Genomic DNA, 14,448 nt, shown 5'->3' with positions numbered 1-14,448 from the left:
AGACAATGATCCAAAACATAAAGCAAAATCTACAAAGGAATGGTTCAATAATAAACATATCCAGGTGTTAGAATGGCCAAGTCAAAGTCCAGACCTGAATCCAATCGAGAATCTGTGGAAAGAACTGAAAACTGCTGTTCACAAATGCTCTCCATCCAACCTCACTGAGCTCGAGCTGTTTTGCAAGGAGGAATGGGAAAAAATGTCAGTCTCTCGATGTGCAAAACTGATAGAGACATACCCCAAGCGACTTACAGCTGTAATCGCAGCAAAAGGTGGCGCTACAAAGTATTAACTTAAGGGGGCTGAATAATTTTGCACGCCCAATTTTTCAGTTTTTGATTTGTTAAAAAAGTTTGATTGTGTCCCACTTGTTGTTGATTATTCACAAAAAAATACAGTTTTATATCTTTGTTTGAAGCCTGAAATGTGGCAAACGGTCGCAAAGTTCAAGGGGGCCGAATACTTTCGCAAGGCACTGTATATGTCCAAGCAGCTGCACACACACACACACACACACACACACCTACATACCATAAACATACACTGCTCAAAAAAATAAAGGGAACACTTAAACAACAATGTAACTCCAAGTCAATCACACTTCTGTGAAATCAAACTGTCCACTTAGGAAGCAACACTGACAATAAATTTCACATGCTGTTGTGCAAATGGAATAGACAACAGGTGGAAATTATAGGCAATTAGCAAGACACCCCCAATAAAGGAGTGATTCCTGCAGGTGGTGACCACAGACCACTTCTCAGTTCCTATGCTACCTGGCTGATGTTTTGGTCACTTTTGAATGCTGGCGGTGCTTTCACTCTAGTGGTAGCATGAGACGGAGTCTACAACCCACACAAATGGCTCAGGTAGTGCAGCTCATCCAGGATGGCACAACAATGCGAGCTGTGGCAAGAAGATTTGCTGTGTCTGTCAGCGTAGTGTCCAGAGCATGGAGGCGCTACCAGGAGACAGGCCAGTACATGAGACGTGGAGGCCGTAGGAGGGCAACAACCCAGCAGCAGGACCGCTACCTCCACCTTTGTGCAAGGAGGAGCACTGCCAGAGCCCTGCCAGAGCCCTGCAAAATGCCCTCCAGCAGGCCACAAATGTGCACGTGTCTGCTCAAACAGTCAGAAACAGACTCCATGAGGGTGGTATGAGGGCCCGACGTCCACAGGTGGGGGTTGTGCTTACAGCCCAACACCGTGCAGGATGCTTGGCATTTGCCAGAGAACACCAAGATTGGCAAATTCTCCACTGGCGCCCTGTGCTCTTCACAGATGAAAGCAGGTTCACACTGAGCACATGTGACAGACGTGACAGAGTCTGGAGACGCCGTGGAGAACGTTCTGCTGCCTGCAACATCCTCCAGCATGACCGGTTTGGCGGTGGGTCAGTCATGGTGTGGGGTGGCATTTCTTTAGGGGGGCCGCACAGCCCTCCATGTGCCCGCCAGAGGTAGCCTGACTGCCATTAGGTACCGAGATGAGATGCGGTTGGCCCTGGGTTCCTCCTAATGCAAGACAATGCTAGACCTCATGTGGCTGGAGTGTGTCCGCAGTTCCTGCAAGAGGAAGGCATTGATGCTATGGACTGGCCCGCCCGTTCCCCAGACCTGAATCCAATTGAGCACATCTGTGACATCATGTCTCGCTCCATCCACCAACGCCACGTTGCACCACAGACTGTCCAAGAGTTGGCGGATGCTTTAGTCCAGGTCTGGGAGGAGATCCATCAGGAGACCATCCGCCACCTCATCAGGAGCATGCCCAGGCGTTGTAGGGAGGTCATACAGGCACGTGGAGGCCACACACACTACTGAGCTTCATTTTGACTTGTTTTAAGGACATTACATCAAAGTTGGATCCGCCTGTAGTGTAGTTTTCCACTTTAATTTTGAGTGTGACTCCCAAATCCAGACCTCCATGGGTTGATAAATTTGATTTCCAATTTCCATTGTGTGATTTTGTTGTCAGCACATTCAACTATGTAAAGAAAAAAGTATTTAATAAGAATATTTCATTCATTCAGATCTAGGATGTTTTATTTTAGTGTTCCCTTTATTTTTTTTGAGCAGTGTGTGTGTGTGTGTATATATATATATATATATATATATATATTACACACACACACGTATACATACATATATCACACAGACAAACACTTAAAAGTTTGGGGTCACTCAGAAATGTCCTTGTTTTTGAAAGGCACATTTTTTTAAACATTGATCAAAATTACAGTGTAGACATTGTTAATGTTGTAAATTATCAGCAACCATCACCGCTGTGTTCCAATGGCACGTTGTATTAGCTATTCCAAGTTTATCATTTTAAAAGACTAATTGATCATTAGAAAATCATTTTGTAATTATGTAAACACAGCTGAAAACTGTTGTTCTGATTAAAGAAGCAATAAAACTGGCCTTCTTTAGACTAGTTGAGTATCTGGAGCATCAGCAATTCTGGGTTTGATTACAGGCTCAAAATGGACAGAAACAAATACTTTTCTTCTGAAACTCGTCAGTCTATTCTTGTTCTGAGATATGAAGGCTATTCCATGCAAGAAATTACCAAGAAACTTAAGATCTGGTACAACGCTGTGTACTACATTCACAGAAAAGGACCTAACCAGAATAGAAAGAGTGGGAGGCCCCGGTGCACAACTGAGCAAGAGGACAAGTACATTAGTGTCTAGTTTGAGAAACAGATGTCTCACAAGTCCTCAACTTGCAGCTTCATTAAATAGTACCCGCATAGCACCAATGTCAACAGTGGAGAGGCGACTCCGGGGTGCTGGCCTTCTAGGCAGAGTTGCTAAGTCCTATAGGGTCAGACAGGCACTGAGGCCTGGGGTCAGACAGTGTGGTGTTAGTTAGCTACTGACCTTCTCTTTGTCCTTGTTGTCCAGGGAGGAGGAGAGGCGGGGGCTGGAGGCCGAGCGCATCACCCCGGCCGTGTCCTTCTCCTTCTGGGCCTCCTTAGTGGCCGTGATCTCCGCCAGCGCCCCGTAGCTGCCAGTCTTCCTCAGGCCCAGGCGCCACGACGCCGGGGACTCGTCCGATTTCTTAGTCTTGTCATCCTCCTGTTTATCTTTAGGGGAGACCTCTTTAGGAGAGACCTTACCAGCAGGGGACACCTGCTGGGCCACCTGGGGGAGAGAGAGGGGAGAGGGGTTCGTGGTTAGCCGTTAGCTTAGACACGTTAATAAAGGGGGTTTATTCAGAAAGCAGACGAAGGCAGCAGTCCGGGGTTTAGTTTTCTTGGGTGAAGAACACAGAGCAGTCCACAGAGGTTAATCAAGAGGTCAAAAAGCAAAGGAGTTTTGGTGTGGAATGAATCTGCAGAGGCTACTGTCTGATCTCTGGCAGCACTCTGGCAGCACAACAAAATGCAGGGGATGTTTTGAGTAGAGGCGCATGTTGGAGGGGGAACCAAAGGTCTGGAGACATGCTTGAGACACCACAAGTGACTTGTACCCCTAGAAATAACATAACCACGTCTAGGTCGACAGCTCCCTTGAAAAAGAGACATTGGACTCAATGGGACTCCCTGATACAATAAAGGTAAAAGTAATCAACTCCGGTATTAGACTTTTGACTGAGGGACAGAGTACAAACTCCTTACTCTCAGCAGCAGTGGCAGGCCTAGAATCAGACACTAAACACCATTCACTGATAAACTACAGTTAGTGCATGGATGGATGGTACTGGTTCAATTCAACCTGTTAGGGTTTAGAGGGCTGTTAAGTCCTCACAAGCCTTGGGCACACTGCACACATAATGGCCAGAGAGACATCAAATAGACAATATTTAGAGCACATGAGCCACAGAGAAAGCATTATAGAACTGTGTTTGAAGACACATGCAGAAAATAAATGTTTTGGCGAGGAAGGGACTGTCACTAGGGGGGTTAGCAAGAGTGTTGACTGGATGGGCTATTGGGGTCATGTGATTAGGCAAGTTGCTGTTTGGTGGGAAGGCAACAAGGGCATGGTAACTAATAACTCTGGAACACACCAATGCCTCACCATGGGTTTTTTGGGCACAAGAGAAATGCCAGTTTTGCGCAAGCCTTGACGCCACAATGCAGGACAGCTTGGCTCCGCCACAGGCAAGAGGGCAGTAATATAATCAGACTAAAGCCAACCAAGACAAGAGCCATGATGAGAGAGGGGCGGACAGAGAGAAAGAAACAGAAACAGAGTAGAGACAGAAGCAGCAGCAAAGACGGACAGTACCTTGCACAGACAGAGACAAAGACATATTTTAAGGCCTGATCACACCACACAATGTTTACTGACAAGGGGGTCAATCGTTTCTATTGGTTGAGTGAGTGATCGCTCTCGCAGGACACGAGGCTTTTTGAAAAGACAAGACAATGCTAGTCTCAAAGCGGACATTGTTAAATCGTTTTGATCACTTTCATTAGACAGAAGGCATTGTGTTGTGTGTGTGCTAGGCATTAAAGTAGGAGGGGAATAAGGGCATTTCTACAAGAGATAACAGGAAATATAGATAACTAGGATAGTGATAGGTATATTTCATAGTCTGGACTTCAGCTTGAATGCAGAGTCATCCAAGAAAATGCAATCAGATGGAGGATACATCCAATGGGAGAAATTTCCATGGGCACATAACTTGACCATTTAAAAATGTGACCATTTAAAAATATTGGACTTCAAAGTGACGTAAAAACAGTAGTAGTATAGACCGGGAATTGTTTGTAGCGTTTTTCTTCTAGTTTAATGATACTGTGCCAGTGGTGTTGAAGGAAAGACGTGTTTGTAGTATCATTAGGATAATGTGGTTAAGTCCTTATGAGGGAATAAAGCAGAAGTGCCCTCTGAAGAGAGTAACAGGTCTACACTTAAAGACACAGTATATGGACTGAGGTCACCGAGTACATTCAGTCAGCTGCAGCGCCACATCTGCACTGCAGAGGGCAGCAGACAAAGGGAAACTGTGGGGCCATTTTATAATGATAAAATCCCATCCTCATTGTGTCTCGTAATAATCAACACTGCTAAAATATCTGACTGATGACCCCTGGAAGGACAGAGGTAAGGCCAACAGTGTTAGTGTACCGTTAACATTGCGCAATGACTACTCACCCCAATGTACAACCACTGCTATGTTTGTTGAAGACCAGATCTCCAGTTCTTCAACTAATCGTAACTCTCACGCCCTGGGCCTCTGTGACACTTGTGTCTGTTCAGTGTAACGCAGGCGGCGACAACAAGACCCACACAAGTGTTGTACTATTCATGTGACAAATCCAACGTAACCCCCTTTATGTAAACTCCGTGTAACTTGAGCCAAGTGTGAAGCGTGGGTTTGTGCTAACGCTTTAACTAAATAAGACATTGAATTATATCGATCTGTATTCCGGTGAGGTGAGGTGTCCAGATGTCTCATCTCAGGGCCTCGCGTGAAAGCTGCATTCATAAACTGAGCTTAGGCATCGCTATGTATCCCGGATGACAGGTTACAGCCTAACGCGTCAGCGGTTAAACTTTCCTTTTAGGTTCTATAACTAACAAACTTCTGAGACACGGAACCACTTGGTCAGTCATGTGACTGTAGAAAGAGTTATTCAGTAGTGGGAGCTGTAAAGAAGTGATAAACTCTCTGCAGAAGAGGCTGACAAGGACTAGTGGAGGACTGCAGTGGACCTATCCACCAGGCCGTACCTTCTTGACAGGCGAGGTGAGAGTCACCTGGTTAGTGGGGCTGGTTGGGGAGGTGGAAGACACCGTAACGCTGGTCGGCGTTGGCACCACAGCAGTGCCGTTACTGTTGCTCACAGGGACAGGCGTCTTGCTCTTGTCTGGAGGGGAGGAATAGAGGTGCCAGTATGAGTTACTGATGCATAAAGACGGGTCTATACTTCATCTAACTACATGTCCTATTTTAAATGGTCTACAGACAAGTGTCGTTGGCAATAAAATAAAAATAAATGATACTCAAGTAGACTGTCTGCAGACCGTCGTTGCAACTGTTGTTTTTAAGATATGGTCTGATTAGCCAGGTAGCAAGCTACAGTGCTAGCACCAAACCCCTCTTCAGAAATGTGTTTTAGTACTAAAATAACTTTTAAAACAGATGGGTTTGTTGGTGTTAAAATAGAACAGGTATGCTTTTTGGACCATATTTTGCTGATGTCATGCAGACCGTCGTTTGTGTTTATACTTTCTCATGAAGATAACGACCAACGACCATAGGGGATGTCATAACCAACAACGTTCATGTCGTTGCAACAAGTGTATACAGACACCATTCAAAAGAGTACATCTACAACACTTACAATCAGTTCAACTAATGTAGACAGGGTCTAAAGACTTCAGACTTGGACTCTGGGATAATGGCTTAGATTGAAATCAGGTTTAGAAAGACCCCGCCTGCCATTGAGGTTATTGTACGTACCGGCTTCAGTCTCAGACTCCGAGTCTTCCTCCTCTTCCTCCTCGCTGGAGCAGCTGGACTCCTGGTCCTTCTTGCCCTCCTCTTCCTCGTCCACCTTCTCCGGTTCCAGGGTCTCGATGCGCAGGGCGGGCTTCTCGGGCTCCAGGAGGAGGGTCTCTTTGCTGGAACACACACACACAGAATGTTTGGTACTTTCAGTCTGCATGGATTCATTATTATCAGACTACAAAGACATGTGTGCACCATTTCAGAGTAACACCCATAAACCTCCATATTATCTGGGTGCCTCAATGACTTGGAGCAACTTTCAATGAAAACATGGCATTTCAAACAGGCACTTTAACGATGGTTTGACCCGTGGCCTAGACCTCAAATCAAATTGTATTAGTCACCTTCGCCGAATAGAACAGGTAGACCTTACAGTGAAATGCTTACTTACAAACCTCTAAACAACAAGGCAGTTTAAAAACTATGAAAAATAAATCAAAGGAACAAGTTATTAGAGAGCAGCAGTAAAATAATAGCGAGACTATATACAGGGGGCACCGGTTAGTCAAGGTAATTGAGGTAATATGTGCATGTAGGTAGAGTCATTAAAGTGACTACGCATAGATAACAGAGTAGCAGCAGCGTAAAAGAAGGGGGTGGGTGACCTACCCTGGGGTTAATGCATAAAATATTAACAATCCATTACATGACTTTATTTCACTGAGTGACTACCTAATGTCCCCTCCCCCCCAACCAGGACATTTACCTCTTAATGGATTTTAGATTTTGATTGTTGTCCCCGGTGGTCGTCGTCTCTATCAAGGGAGACTTCTTAACATCCTTCTTTTCACTATTGAGCTGCAACGAGAGAATGTTTAATGACTGACGGCAGTTAGTACCCTAACGCCATAACGTCAAACTTTCAGCCGTGAAAAAAACAGAATTGTCAGATTTGATCAAGGACTTCTGCTATGCTTACACCTGCAAGGCATATACCAGTGAGTCGCAGTTTCACTTTTGAAAGCTATAATAACAGGTTATGCAGTTCATCCAGGCTCAAATGAAAGCACTTATGTAAGCATTAGCCACACACTGGCTTACCAGATTCTGCTTCTTCTGTAATTCCTCTAAGTAGCCAAGGACATCTTCATCTGCAACATCAAAAGATGTCTGACCCTGAGGAGGAAACAGACAATTCTCAGAAATAGTGTTATGAGAAAAGCACATATGTGCAGTACAGTACATTACGTAACAGTACATGCTCCATATTCAACTGAACCTTAGAGGGTATAGATAGAGGATAGAAGTACTACCCACCACTTTATTGATAAGGTCCATGTCACACAGGTTCTCCACCAGTATCTTGCAGGCCTCCTCTTTGCCCCAATGTGAAGCAGCGTGGAGCGGGGTCCAGCCGTCAAAGTCTTTAATATTTACATCATACCCTGCTTGGATTAAAAGCCTGGGGGGAACAGAGGGGGGGAAACAAAAATAGTATTTGAGATTTAGCTGATCTTGTTTTCTTGGATTTGATGCTGAACCCTAATCTTATCAGGCGTTGCCAGTGTCCAGGCTTTTGCTACTGTGGCAGCATTATGGCTGTATTTTGTATTAGTTACGCAAAAACAGAACCCAAAGACAAATAAATGAAAAAGTATTCTATCAACTATTTGCATAAGCGCAAATACATTTGTGCAAAGGTGTAAGACCCATATTTCAGTCAATAAACGTCTTGCAGGACAGGAAAAATGTTGACCTCTGAGTGACCTCGGAGTATCTGGTACTCAACATGGTAGATGTTAGTGTTAGCCAACTATGGCAGTGGAGTGTGTGTGGGAGACTTCGTTGGCTGCATTCCCAGGAGCAGATGGACAGGGTGCTGCAGTCCCTCCCTTAGGCAGTCTGTCTGTACTGACAGGACAGAGCTGAAGATGGGCTTTTGATAACCATTGATGAAGTAAAATCCCACAAGGGACATGACTATAAGCAGCATCCAGCATCCTAAGAACAACAAATACCTAACGATAACAAGTGGAAATATCTTTTAAATCAGCGTTAATAAAGGCGAAGTCTAGAATTAAAAGGAATCCAAAGATGGGCTACAGCTTGTTAGAGGTAAAGGCGAGGTAAGGAGTCTGGACTTACTTTAAAACCTCAGCGTATCCCTTGGCGGCGGCCACGTGGAGTGCGGTCCCCCCGGACTTGGCATGTCGGACGTCATTGATGGTTCCGCTGTTGAGCCACTGCCGGGCGTCCCTCAGCATGATCCGCTCCTCCTCCTTCCTGGCCGCTTCGATGTCCACGCCTGGTGGGGGCGGAGTTTAACGGTGACCACTGTTAGTCTGGCCTCGGTGGATTAACGGCTACTTAAAAGAGAGGTCGGTCCATATAAACACTGGATATTATATAGCAGTAGAAGGCAGAAACTGCCAGGAAATAATGCTGCCTTTCTGGCATTCAACCCCAGGGAACTAACATTAGAATATTACAGAAATTATTCAAAGAACAGAACCCTGAAATTAGCTGAAACTGGACATACCACATGCTTGGCACACATGGCCTTAAGTGAATTAGTTGAATGCTCACACTCAAATTGGGAACTACAGTCCAGAGTTTCATTTGAAACTAACAATGGATGAAAAAGTCAAAATGCGGCTGAAACTGTTTACACAGCAGAAATCTGCCCTGGAATATTACACAAGAACAGGCTAAATGTCCCTACAGTTTACACAGTGGTGTAAGCGAGCTATGGACATCTGACATACTTTGTATGGTGAGGTGTCAAAATTCAAGCCATGTAGGCATGTAGTTGAAGCAAATAATCCACTTGTGGTTGTGCAAAGCTAGCACTCTTTTCCATTAACTGGAGGCCTCTGACAAATTGCTTATTTCAATATTTTGTCAATGTTATCACTGCTTTGGGACAGAGCAAACAGTACGTTTTCCATGTGGGTCAGTATGTCTAAGGTATAGGCCCGGCACTATACAGGCTGTTGCAGGAACAGGCATGTATTGTCTTGCTGACACTCGACTGGAACGCGAGACGGCTGAAATTTGGAGCGACTGGTGAAGGTGTGTGACTACTCAGCTCTGAGTTGATTGTGCTCAACTACATAAACAATGAGCATAAGTGCTCTGGGGTGGAAGCCAACAACACTTCAGCTGATCCTATAGGTTTTGGGTTCCTCGTATGATGCACAGTCATCCCTCATTGGTCAGCTCTTGCAAAAAAGGCTGGACTTTCTTTTTCTATCCATTCATGAAGTCACTTTATTTTTCCGTTCATGAGAAGGCCAAGGACAGTCAAGCAGCATTAAAAAATGAACAAGATTGACAAAGATCGAATAGAATGTCCAGGAATAATCTGATTTATTCAGAAATAGATCAACATTAGTTAAATCAGCGCTGGCTAACACTACCTGTCATTGTTGATGCGATTAGCGAGCTGAAGCGTGACTAATTAAAAGGACAAAATAAGTTTTCAACTGTCTGACAGTGTGTTAGGCTGGATGGACAGGGAGCAGTTAACTCCAACCAGAAGTTCAGGCCTGGGGCCAGCGGAGGAGAACAAGGGACGATGATCTGTCAGCTAGGGGACCTGGGCAAGAATTCCTGCCCAAATTCACTGACAAGAGCGCCGCTTGTCTGCATGCTGCGTTTCAATCGTGGGAAGGAATTAAGAGGACTCTTAAATTGACTCCTGGCACCCCAAAAAACAATCCTGCAGCACAGCTACAGCTCTACACAGTCCATCTAGTTTAGTTTTACTTTCACATTGTGCATTAAGAGTTAATGGTTGTGACAAAAATACTTCTAGCTAATCTACAGGCCTTTGCATTGAGATGGCCATCCCTTTCATCAACGACACCTTGGGTCACTATGATGTCTGGCTGCATGGAATAAACAAGCCCCATTTGAAAGGGGGATGGGTGTGGCTCTATGAGTCAAATCCCTGACTCACTGCACAAATGAATGGTCCAATGAAACAGAGATTTTTCCAATACAGAAGTGACTCAATGGGTTCAGGCTGGTCTTGGGGGGAGATGGCACCATGGCTGCAGTGTTGAGTAATGCATTGCCCTTTAGTCCAGTCCATGTGATGCCATTACAGTGTAATACACAATGCACTGCTGTCATAATGGATCTCAATTAGTCCTTTATTCTGCTGGGCTGCTGCGCATTCAGTCTGTGGAACGGGTGGACTGTGGTACAAAAAGGTGCGATGTCCACAACCTCACAGATGCATGTTTTACAAATGCACCAGCAAGGCAGTGGAACTCTATTAGTCAAGGCATTATCAACATTACTAGCCTTGCAGTAATTGGCCTGTATAAATGTTTACTGCAACTGCTACAATCGGGCCTATCGCTTACTAGAGAGCAGGGACATTTAAGGAGTAGCCTGTACTGGTTCTAGAAAAAGGCAGGGAGACTAATAGATCCTAAGTAGGACTACAAAACAGCAGCCTGGTGGAGGAACTGGACACATTCCAAGCTGCTTTTTCAAGAGAATATTGCACCTTCTACCGGGACCCTGAGAAAATAAAGAGAAAAGCCAGTAGACCAGAAAACTGACTGATTAAGTCCCCACCACACTCCCTCCCACTCCCTCAAAGCTAGGCCTGCATATGGTCTGGTAAAACCGAAATATCCCCCCCCCCCAAAAAAAAAATTGGCCATGGAGCAAACATGTGAATCCTCTGAGGAAAGTCACCTCTGAGGATGTGATAACACGGGACTAAAGGGAAAACCTGTTGACAAGCCAAAACTAAAATTACCCCAAGACATTGAGCAGGGAAACTGGGTGTGGGGGGGGGCACCAGAGACAGCCCTTATGGGCAGCTAGAGGGAGTGGGGGGGGGGGGGGGGGGGTATAGGCAGCCCAGTCACCTGGCCGTTCGTGGAGCAACTGTCTGGGAAGCAGAGAGGGGATCTGAAGGTGGAGTCAGTCGCCCGGCCGTGGGGGAACAGTGGTGGCTCTTTAACAAGTTTAACCCCATGACCAAGATGATATCTCTTTTAGAGAGGAGACCACACGACGGGAGGTGAAAATCCCATTAAAAACAGAGGGAGTTGCACAACACTGTACCTTACTGAACACAGAGCTGCTAGCCATTAGTGGTAAATTCAAGAACAATTGAATGAATTAATTCCCTATGTGGAGTTCCATCGAACAGCTTGGGCAATCCACTCGTGCTGCAAACTAATTGCCAGTGTAACTGCCCATCGACACAAAAAATGGTGTGGTATCACTGATCAGATACAGCCAGGAGGGAGAAACGTTTGCATGTTAAAAAGGCCCGGTGGTTTGATGTCTGTCATATGACTGGTGGTAAATGCAGTGGTGTGTGGTGCTGCAGGCAGGGGTTTGTGTGTCTGTCAATAAGGGATCTTGGGAGCTGGCATGCTGACGTCCCGCTCCAAAGCCACAGACTGCATATCCATCAAGCACAGCAAATTAAGACAAAGCTGCAGTCGGCTGAAAGCTGCAGTCGGCTGAAAGCTGCAGTCGGCTGAAAGCTGCAGTCGGCTGAAAGCTGCAGTCGGCTGAAAGCTGCAGTCGGCTGAAAGCTGCAGTCGGCTGAAAGCTGCAGTCGGCTGAAAGCTGCAGTCGGCTGAAAGCTGCAGTCGGCTGAAAGCTGCAGTCGGCTGAAAGCTGCAGTCGGCTGAAAGCTGCAGTCGGCTGAAAGCTGCAGTCGGCTGAAAGCTGCAGTCGGCTGAGACGAGCGGGGCTCCCGTGGGATAAGACCCCGCCTCCGTTATATAATTCTCTTAAGTAGCGTAGCATGCTAACGAAACAGGAGGAGAGGTCATAACTGCTGAATGAATTCTGCACATTCAGCCCTTAGGACTGGAGGAGTGTTAAAAGGGATAGGGCACTGATAGGGCTCTCAAAAATTGTTGCCAGCAGCACAGTTAATCACCAACACTCTAGATAACATGAAAACAGCTTAACCAGCTCTGCTAGGGCAAGTAAAAGGGTGAGTGATGTGTTCTCTCATTCATGTCTGGAAGTAACTTGCAAGCTAGCTAATTTTAGCCAGTTAGCTTGACTGCCGTTGTGAGGTCAGATCTCTCAGATCAACACTACTCCTCGGCCAGAGCATCCAGTGTGTGCTCGAAACCCTCCGAGCACGAAAACAATCTGAATTTACAAACACTCAGAGCGTTCTCTGGCACACAAGTTAATTTTACGAACACACCCTTAATTCAGTCTGCATGGTCAATGCAGCACAGACTATAGGGTCCCTTAGGAAACACAGACCATCACTTTGGTTCCTACCCTGTCAACTCCTCCCTGGCATTTTCATACGTTGTCATGTCAAACACTTCAAAATGCCCACTATTATTTATATTCTAACTATAGAATTAGAATAAATATTATATTTCCATGATTCCAACAGTTCACCCAATTGTTTTGATCTAAATCAATAGTCAAATCACAATTGCAACATTTGGTTAAAAAGAAGGCCTAGTTTTTTGCCTATATTGTGCAGCCTTACGTGGCAGTATGGACATTCTCAAATGAGTGCAGGAAATGCAGATTTAATTATTATTATTTTTTTTCGGTTTAAGCTGAATTGAATAGTAGAAAACAGAATGGAGAAAGAGCCATTGAAATCACTTGGAATGTATGTGTTGCCACTGTAGGATCACGCACTACTCAAAGCAAACGTAGAGCTTTAATTATTAAAAAACATACCGTCAAAAACAATTTCACCTAGTTCTACTCTTCTACACCTTACAGGAGGCGCAACCTAAGCAGAGAAGGGTGCAAACAGAGGGGGTGGGCCTGCGTCTGACAAGCTGCAACCTAACTTCTAATTATGTCTGGTGGCTAGCATGGCTAACAACGTAAACAGCGCAAAGGTGTCCAGCCACACTTAGTGGATTTGATGAGAGGTGCATTTGGAATGGCTACTAGGTGAAGGAGAGCGCCATAATCTTCCGACAACGCAGCAGCATCATGAGAAGAGGAGCAGTTTGTCCCAGGGGCCATTAGCACGTCTGAACAAGGCCTCCCACCAGAGCGTGGGGTGGGGGGGGGGGGGGGGGGTGGGGGTACATTTCATCATCTCAAGAACACCGGGCAAAAAATAGAAAAAGCCTTCCATCCAGTTTAGAATCATCACAAAGAGAAACAGAGTTTAAGTGGATGGCATTAATCTCCATTATGTAACTTCTCCACCGAGGCAAAGCTGCTGGGACTGGGTCTCACTTGATTTCATAAATGCTTTATGACATGGTACACGCATGACATACCTGGACATCATGTACGTAGGCATGGTATTGGGTGTAGTAGTAAAGGGGGAATTATACTAGACCAGTGAGCTGTTGGCCATGGAGGCTGTAGTGCTATTGAACCAAGCGGAGTGCACGCCACTGGAGGCCTGCCAAGACCTGCTTCCTGATATGACCGGAGGCCACAGCGGCCTAGATGCATGTACCACGATCCATTGCGCGCACACACACACACACACACCTCTCATCCCTAAACAGTCTATTTGGAAAGGCAGTGCATAACTGCCTGGTATGTAGCAAACACAGACTGATGCTAGCAAAGTAGCAGCACTCGTGTGTCATTAAAAAGTAATCTAATTTGAAACCTTAATGAAAAACATTTCCATTATGTCGTTTTAGTCCCATTAATGATGTGCTTGGTGGACAACGTTTGGACAAAGCAGAAGTGATATGGTCAGGTCAGTGTGGGGCAGACCGAGTGAGTCAGTGCTGCGGTCCGTCAGTACCTTGTCGGTTGATCTCATTCTTCAGGAGCTCCTCCATGGCCTCCTCCTCAGCGATGTCCAGTGGTGTCTCCCCCTCACTGTTCACCACCCCCACGCTGGCTCCCTGGCCAATCAGATACCTGCACAAACACACACACACTTACTTAGGACAGGTAAATAGTAGTCCAAGTAGTATTAGTAACACTCAGTAGTAGTAAATTCATTCATCACTGAATCAATATGGATGGATCAAGTCTCTTATTTAACCCAGGTGAACACAGGTTCAATCAAAATGCCTAGGAAATCA

At 45.5% G+C, this 14,448-nt stretch overlaps 1 protein-coding gene across 13 annotated transcripts in view; it reads right to left on the bottom strand.

Annotated features, from left to right (window-relative positions):
* The window catches only part of LOC110490454 (protein phosphatase 1 regulatory subunit 12A), a 77,590-nt gene that overhangs the window by 26,647 nt on the left and 36,495 nt on the right, over window positions 1-14,448 (bottom strand). For 11 of the 13 annotated variants that reach the window (XR_005036148.1, XR_005036150.1, XR_005036143.1 and 8 more), the window contains exons 3-10: window positions 14,163-14,281; window positions 8,561-8,720; window positions 7,733-7,877; window positions 7,517-7,591; window positions 7,182-7,273; window positions 6,428-6,588; window positions 5,695-5,831; window positions 2,890-3,153 (exon numbers count right to left, since the gene is read on the bottom strand). Coding sequence is in view for 4 of the 13 variants with exons in the window: in XM_036944833.1 (XP_036800728.1) it covers window positions 2,890-3,153; window positions 5,695-5,831; window positions 6,428-6,588; window positions 7,182-7,273; window positions 7,517-7,591; window positions 7,733-7,877; window positions 8,561-8,720; window positions 14,163-14,281 (1,153 nt within the window). In the remaining 9 variants the exon portion in view is untranslated. The remainder of the gene's footprint in view (window positions 1-2,889; window positions 3,154-5,694; window positions 5,832-6,427; window positions 6,589-7,181; window positions 7,274-7,516; window positions 7,592-7,732; window positions 7,878-8,560; window positions 8,721-14,162; window positions 14,282-14,448) is intronic. The other 2 variants (XR_005036145.1, XR_005036147.1) reach the window with 1 other exon arrangement.

This window comes from Oncorhynchus mykiss, chromosome 15 (assembly GCF_013265735.2).
Source record: "Oncorhynchus mykiss isolate Arlee chromosome 15, USDA_OmykA_1.1, whole genome shotgun sequence".
Classification (NCBI taxonomy): domain Eukaryota; kingdom Metazoa; phylum Chordata; class Actinopteri; order Salmoniformes; family Salmonidae; genus Oncorhynchus; species Oncorhynchus mykiss.
Note: the sequence above shows the minus strand (reverse complement) of the source record. Positions and strands in the feature narration are given on the sequence as shown.